At 61.7% G+C, this 7218-nt stretch overlaps 3 protein-coding genes across 3 annotated transcripts, besides 6 other annotated features; 1 reads left to right on the top strand and 2 right to left on the bottom strand.

The window, feature by feature from the left end:
* Positions 1-161: a microsatellite.
* A 9-nt stretch (positions 162-170) lies between these two features.
* On the bottom strand, positions 171-4373 carry Tco025E_07097 (uncharacterized protein; the record flags this gene model as incomplete). The annotated part of the gene is made up of 1 exon (XM_029373964.1): positions 171-4373. The coding sequence occupies one exon, from the start codon at positions 4371-4373 to the stop codon at positions 171-173; it is 4203 nt and encodes a 1400-aa protein (XP_029225907.1).
* A 556-nt stretch (positions 4374-4929) lies between these two features.
* Positions 4930-4951: a microsatellite.
* A 37-nt stretch (positions 4952-4988) lies between these two features.
* Positions 4989-5028: a microsatellite.
* Positions 5029-5052: a microsatellite.
* A 40-nt stretch (positions 5053-5092) lies between these two features.
* Tco025E_07096 (microtubule-associated protein, RP/EB family) lies at positions 5093-6568 on the bottom strand (the record flags this gene model as incomplete). The annotated part of the gene is made up of 1 exon (XM_029373963.1): positions 5093-6568. One exon carries the CDS (start codon positions 6566-6568, stop codon positions 5093-5095), a length of 1476 nt encoding a protein of 491 aa, XP_029225906.1.
* Positions 6569-6573: 5 nt separating this feature from the next.
* Positions 6574-6906, top strand: Tco025E_07095 (uncharacterized protein; the record flags this gene model as incomplete). Its single annotated transcript, XM_029373962.1, has 1 exon — positions 6574-6906. One exon carries the CDS (start codon positions 6574-6576, stop codon positions 6904-6906), a length of 333 nt encoding a protein of 110 aa, XP_029225905.1.
* Positions 6907-6937: 31 nt separating this feature from the next.
* Positions 6938-6992: a microsatellite.
* Positions 6993-7041: 49 nt separating this feature from the next.
* Positions 7042-7073: a microsatellite.
* Between the last annotated feature and the right edge of the window lie 145 nt (positions 7074-7218).

Below are 7218 nucleotides of genomic sequence, written 5' to 3'. Positions count from 1 at the left end.
TCTCTCTCTCTCTCTCTCTCTCTCTCTCTCTCTCTCTCTCTCTCTCTCTCTCTCTCTCTCTCTCTCTCTCTCTCTCTCTCTCTCTCTCTCTCTCTCTCTCTCTCTCTCTCTCTCTCTCTCTCTCTCTCTCTCTCTCTCTCTCTCTCTCTCTCTCTCTCTCTTGCCGCCCCTCAAGCGTAGCGCTCCAGATAGTTCAGCAAAGGCCCATCAAACTGCACCCACTGGTAAAAGTCTGGCAGGACCTCAACGACGGCGCTAAGGTCAGTGACCGCGGAAGTTGGAGACTGCACCGCGGAGCCGTTGCTGTCGGCGCCCTCCTGTGGCACCGGCAGCGTCGTCGGAGCCACCGCAGCATCAGCGTTGACAGTTTCCCGATAGTATCGGTAACCACGTGCCCCCTCCACCAGAAGATTTTTACCGGATTTTGGCTTGTGTGTTTTCGCCGAGAAAGACCGCGTCCCTGTCGAAGCCGCAGCAGCGGCAGCAGCACTAATAGTCGTCGTCGTGTCTCCGCGCGCAGAAGGCCCTGGAAACTCCACAGCATTCGGGGCAACGGCTAGGGCGCTGTCGGCTGTCTGTAGAGCTTTTTTCCGCATGGTCTGCCGCCACACTCCCTGCAGTGCATTCCACGACATCAGTTGCAACGCCGCAGTAAGGAGAAATAGCGGAGCGCGATAGCGCCGACGGGGAGCGGCGCCGTTGCTGCCTTTATTCCGTCCAGCGTTGTGGTCCTGTGAGTCCACGCCCGAGCACGGCAGATACCAGACATCGGCGCGACAGCGACTTGGAATGAGGCCTATAATAGGAATACGTGCCATTGCATGGCATGTGACCCCCTTCTCCGAAGGAAAAGCCAGAAAGGCATGCTGTGAGCCGCGCAAAACGCTATTCGCAGAAGCTTCTGTACAGAAACGTCCAGAATAGCCAAACCTTACATCGTGGCTTCCCACACTGCCGCTTGAGGCCTCCATGACGGTATGCATCTCCCCGTTGCTGTCAGTCGCGGGGGTCGAGGCCTTATCGAAGGAAGAGACGCCCAGTTGTCTCACCACGAGGTCGTTGTTGCCGTCGCACGGTGACAGCGACAACGAGGACGCCGACGACAGTGGCATCGACATGGGGCCGTTGGCAGACCACATGTCCCAGTGAACCCCCTGGCGGTCGCAGCGGAACACAGGGGACATCCAGTCACTGTTCATCGTCGACACCAGACTTGGGGTTTGGCTCCACTCCAAGTGGCGTGGCGGCCGCAGTGCATAGTAGACGATAAAGCTCCCACAGCTGTGCTTTGCCGTGTGGCTCTGATCATGCACCGGCTGCCATAGAACGGCAAACCACGACTGGTAATCGAGCTCCGTCGTCGTTGCGCTAAGAAGAACGGAGTAGCGATCATTGGAGGCTGCCAGCTCATGCACCTGCTCAAGCAGGAGACTACGCTGATCCGGTCGCTCCGTTGCACCCCACGTGAGAAGACCCGTCTCCGCATCGTGTGGCGCGTCCTCACTGCTCGCGTGCGTGGCTCCACGCCGCGTGGTAAAAATCGGGGCCACTGTAGACATAGAAAAAGTTAAGCCTCCTTCGTCGCCACTCACCTCGAGCTTGTTGGCGGTGACACCGTCTAGAGGCGAGGATGGCATGTGAGTTCGCTGCATCGGGTCTAAGGGAAAGGCAACTGGTGGGGCAATGTCTGCGTTCTGCTGTAAAGATCTTAGCCTCGCGTACGTCGCGGAGGCCTCGCGGAAGCGAAGCCGAAATCCACTAAGAAAAGGCGTGTACACCACATGCCCTTGCGGGGGCCGCATCGGCGCCAAAGAAACCGGCTCGTCGAAGGGAATCGTGCAAGCAAAGGGAAGGTCCAAGGCCTTCCATACATGCAGAAGCGGGATGGAAGGCTCTCTATACGTAGGTAGCGGGGCGTCGCCACCCAATTCCTCGCGCCCAGGCGGCAGAGTCTCCCCTGCGAGAGGGGAAGCCCACTCCATTTCTTGCTCCGTTGCCACCACTGGGGAGACGGCATTGAGGAAGGCAACAATGTTTCCGTAGGAAGAGGCATCAAACGGCACCTCTGGAGCTCGCTCCTCAAACAAGTCTTCCTGTGCCCCGCTATGCTCGTACAGTGTTGGTCCAAGCGGCGTCGTACGGAAGGTTGGCGGCTTTATTAGTGTACCCTTCAGCATGGCAGCAGCAGCAGCAGTAGCGGACCCCGGCTCGCGAAGTACTTCTCCCTTAGCACCCAGAGAAGCCAAGGCATTCTCGCTTATTGGCAGAGTTTGCTGTCGCATGGAGACAGGCCCGCCGCCTAAGTGTTGGCTTCCATTGGCGCCGCAAACAGAGTCGAGAGCGGTGGATCTCCCACTCGCCAGGGTGGTGTGGGGGCTGCTACCTATCCGGCCGGCCCCAGCCTCCTGGGCTGTCGAGGTGCACGGCGATACGGCGCCAGTTGGCACCATGGCGCTGAAATGCCGCGACCCCCGGCGCAGCGGAGAAGTGCACGGAGTTTTGATCGCCCCTGACGACTGCGGACGTGGGAGCAGGTGCATCGGCGGCGGCTGCAGGTGCTGCAGTTGTTGGTGAAGTTGATGAATATGGTGCTGGTGCTGCTGCGACCATGTCGCCTCCGACAATGCAAATGCGGAGGGCACGCGGTTCGCCTCGGGCGCCTCCCAGCGGGAGGGGTCATCCTCCAACTTGCCCGGTCGCCCGTTGCCCAGCACCGCTCCCGTATTCGCAGAGGTTTTTTGCTCGTCTTCGCAGTCGGACTGCTCTTGCGGAACCCCCGCAGGAAACTTTGCGGGGAGTTCCCTCTTGTGCTCGCCTGCGCTTAAACCCTGAGGACCTTCCGCGGGCTCCGTAGCCAGCCCCGTCGCACGAGCGCGTTTGGGGGAAAAGATGTGATTGCCCGTCCCATCCCGAGCCATGATGGCGTCCTGGTACGAGGGCAGCTGGGCGCACCGCTTATCCGCTGTGACGTGCGTCTGTGTTGGAGGGAGCCGGGCCGCAACTGAGATGGGGCCCACAGTGCTGTCGGTGGGGTGAAATGTGGGCGCCCCGCCGCCTCCTGGGCCCTGCCCCCAGCTGCTTTTGACGCTACTGCTACCACTAGCGCCATCCTGCCGCACGCCGGTCGTTGACATCTGTTCCCCGGCGCCGTCCGCCCTCACTCGTCTACTGGATGTGCTACCTGACTCGGAGAGCGGTGGTTCCTCGGTAAGCAGGAACATCTGACTGTGGAGTCCACTATCGCTGCTTGAGGGAACTCCCTCGGCCACGAAGTCACCTGGCGTACTACTCGCCTCCTCCTCCACCGGGGGCCCTGCACATGCGTGACACCCCTGCTTCGGCACCTCCGTGACTGCAGTCCCGTTCATCTTCGCACGCGGCACCGCATAGTCCAAGGCCGGAGCGAACGAGGGCCCCATCCCGTTCTTTTGCTGCTGCTGTTGATGGTGAATGTAGTGCTGGTCGTAGAAGAGGCCATGGCTCTGACTGTAAACGTGCTGGCTCTGGGGAGGGTAGTAGTAGTACGGCTGCTGCTGGTGGTGGTGGTGGTGATGATGCTGGCTGTACTTGTGACACGCCGCAGCCGCAGCCGCAGCAGCAGCCGCAGCAGCAGCAGCAGCAGCAGCCACGGGGGCGTATGGCCCAGGAGCACCATAATAAAAAGGTCCAGGCTGCCAAACTTGCGGCGGCGGTGGCGGTGGCGGCGGCGGCGGCGGCGGCGGAAAGCCGAAAGTTCCACTTGTGGGGTACGGAAGCGGAACAAGAGGGACAGGGCCGTAGCCGTGCTGAGGTATGTTTGTTCCCGGTACATTATGGCCGTATGGATTGGGGCCCTGCTGCGGAGTGCCTTTCATGATACTCCTCGTATTCCCCACCTCCGGCACCTGCTGCTTACCTATCCCAGAGTCTGACTGTATTGCTCTGGGGGCTTGCCGCTTCGTCGGAACTTCAAAGTAGCAAATAGTATTCACACATCCCCGCTGCACATGTTCGACACGGGATGCCGCGGGCACTGCTGCAGGCACTGTGTCGCCTTTTGCTGCCGGCGGCGGTGGCGGTGGCGGTGGCGGTGGCTGTGAAACTGGCTCATTAAAGGCTGGTGGCCGCACCTCCTGCAGTATCCTATCGGCAGTGTGTGGCAGTTGGCTGTGTTGCGTCCGGCCATTCTCCTGCAGCACTGGAGCAGCGCGGTACGGCGGCCTCCCGTTGCATGCCGCCTCACTTCTGCCATTGCCGCTTCCGCCGTGCCCCACCGCAGTACGATGGCCGACGGTGTTCATGCGGCTGACTGAGTCGCATGCAACCGCAGGAGACGCCAAAGGCGTGGATGCCATTTCCCCCTCATACGCGTTGGCCCGCATGTGAACTCGCATCAAGAGGCAAAAAGAGAAGGCGGAAGAAAAGGAGGCAGGACAAGTGGAGAAACACCAGATCGGTCCACACTTGCATGTAGACGCGCGAATGCGACGGAAAAAAAGAAAAGAGGCGAGGGATGAGTGACAAGCGCGTTCCGTCCAGTCATGGGCAGAACTTCCTCTGCGCACCCCGCCCAAGCTTCACCCAAACTCTCACTCACTCCCGCATCCTCAACGCTTTTTTTTCTTTTTCAATCTTCTTCTTCCGTTTCCGCCTGCCGTTTGACTTCCCCCTTTTCCCCCACACCTCCGTTCCTCTCCGTCGTTTATTATCTACTGTCTTTCTGCCCGCGCGCCGTCGCGCGCGCAGGCGTCGCCGACGGAAGGATGGAAGAGACGATTGTGGCGGCCGCCGCAGGTGGGCAGGTGGAGGAGGAGGCGCGGCGGAGGCGATGCAGACGCACGCGCCCACGCATACCCGGCACCCGTCCATTTTATTTCTCTCACTTCTGTCGCGGCGTTTTCCTCCTCATTTTTTTTTTCACATTCGGTTTGCCTCGGGTTCCGCCCCCCTCAGCAACAGCAACAACAACAACGAGCGAAAGAACCGCACCAAGTGCTCGCACAAAAGCGAGAGAAAAGGGAAAAGGGGGAAAAAGGAAAGGAAAGGGAACAAAAAAAAAAAGAATAAAAATAAGGCATCGCTGCATTGACGCTGGGGCCCCTCGGTGCTCCTTTCACGCCGCGGCGTACAGTATCTCCAACACGGAGCGGGCCAAATGCTTCGTCTCCGGTGACCCCTCGTTCTGCTCCGCCACTGGTCCGACTAGGTTCTCAATTAGACGCAGCTTGTCGTAGTAAAACTGTCGTTCGTTCTTCACCGCTGCGAGCGCCGCCGACATGGACGGGTCGCCGTTGCTCCCGCCGCCACTCAGCGATCGCGAGTGGCGAAACGAGTGCACTGGCGTCCCTACCCGGGAGGAATGAAATAACCCGGCGGGCCCAGCTTGCGAGGCACTAGTGGCGAGTGAGTCGGCCCCACGGCGCAGCGTCGAAGTCCGTTTTGGTCCCCCCATCGGGGAGCCGGGGGGGGCGTTGAGGTCTGTGCTGCTGCAGTCCACGAGAGGACGGGCGCCGCTTCTCTCCAGCGGCGCCCGTGCAGCGGTGGTGGTGGTGGTGGTGAGTGATGTTGCCGCCATGTTCCGCAGGGAAACTGCAGTGGCGGGGCGGGCAGCGGTGCTCCCTGTGCCGGGTGCCTTGCCGCCGGGACCCAGCTCCGGGTCCCTGCCTCCCTCAAAGCGCTTTGTGGAGTTGCCACTTCGCAGCAACGAAGACGCGGGCCGTGCGGCGCGTGCGGCCTCGCCTGCGCCGCGTGAGGAGGTGCTTGGGGTCCGGTCTCGCGCCACCTCCCTCCGTGCAGCGGAGTACCCACGCGCCGGAGAGACATGGCCCCTCCCCGGCGCCACCTGTCGCCTATACGCGGAGGAGGGGCGTGCAACTAGAGCGTTTCCTGACCCGTGAAAAGAAGAGCTCCGCTTTGCCGTCGCCGAAGCTGGCTGGGCCGATGCCTCTTGGCTGTGTGCAGGGTGGGACGCAGCGGATGCCCGTGATGCTGGCTGAGCCGAAGGAACCCTCCCCGACAAAACTGCAGCCCTCGCTGCCGTCTCTGCCTCGGCATGGGGGCCTTCGCAGTCGTTCGGCGGCGGTGCGCCCTCTGCTGGGCGGGATGGGGCAGCGGCGTCGGGATCCGCTGGTTCCCCCAATGAAGTCCTCCGCTGCGTCCGCTCAGCAGGGCTCGCTGACAGCGCGTCGTAGAGCCCGCGGAACCACTGCAGCAGCTGCAGGTTTGCCTGGTAGGCTCCCTTGATAACTTTATCCAAGTCCTTGCTCAGGACCTCCGGGCGAGGGATGCCGTTTTTGTGCAAGGCGTCCATGAAAAGCTTCATGTTCACCACGGCGTCGAACTCGTGCTTGGCGTTCGTCTTGGCCTTTGCCGTGAGCGGCGGGTACGGTGTTGCGAGCAGGGAGGGAAGCAGCAGCACATACGGCACACCGTTGCTGCACTGCTCCACTTTGTGCAGCCGCGGCAGCGGCTGGCCCCCGGCGGCGGCGGCGTTGTTGTCGAGCAACTCGTTCAGCCACGCCAGGAGTTCTGTGCGGGAGTCTTTCGACGCCACAACTCGCAGCGAGGGAGTTACGCGGCCGCGGTCCATGGCCAATGTACCGCGCCCCGGCCGCAGGCCTCACACGGCGGGGGAGAAAAAGCGAGGCGCCAGCGGGTCGCCACAGGAAATGCACGGGGGCCAAGAGTTCTACGGGCGACGGCGCCAGAGCTGAGCGGCGCCGCCTGTTGCCAGCTGAAAGGAAGCCGATGTCGCCCCCGGTGCGAGTCGCTGGCGCGGGTGCCCAGTTTTTGCGCGTCGGTGGGTTTTCTGCGCCCCGCTCCGCCTCCCCGCCTCTGCCTTCGCTACCCCACTGCCTCGGTGGTAGCCGCACGGCGCCGATTTCCCTCGCTGCTGCTGCTGCGGCAACTGGTGGTGGGTGGTGGTGAGTGCTGGGCGCTAGCTGTTGACGGTGCTACGCAAAAGAACCACACCAACAACAACAAAAAAAAAGGAAAAACAGAAAAACACAAACGTGCATGAAACTCAAAGGGTGGCAACGGACGAAAACAATAAATTGCGTAGGAGGAGGTAAAGCGGGAGGGAGGGAGGGAGGCGCACCCGTACACGCGTGCGCACGCCGCCGCCTCCCCCGCGCTGGCGCGTCCACAGGGTGGGGGCGATGACGCTGCGGTCGATGGGCGCGAACGCGCCTCGCTGCAGGGCGCCGGGAAGCACAGGCAGAAAAAAAATCAAAGACC

The sequence above is a fragment of the Trypanosoma conorhini genome, assembly GCF_003719485.1.
Source record: "Trypanosoma conorhini strain 025E chromosome Unknown Tco_14.4_contig_00522, whole genome shotgun sequence".
NCBI classification, from domain to species: Eukaryota; Euglenozoa; class Kinetoplastea; order Trypanosomatida; family Trypanosomatidae; genus Trypanosoma; species Trypanosoma conorhini.
The sequence above is the reverse complement of the archived record's forward strand: the minus strand, read 5'-3'. Positions and strand labels throughout refer to the sequence as shown.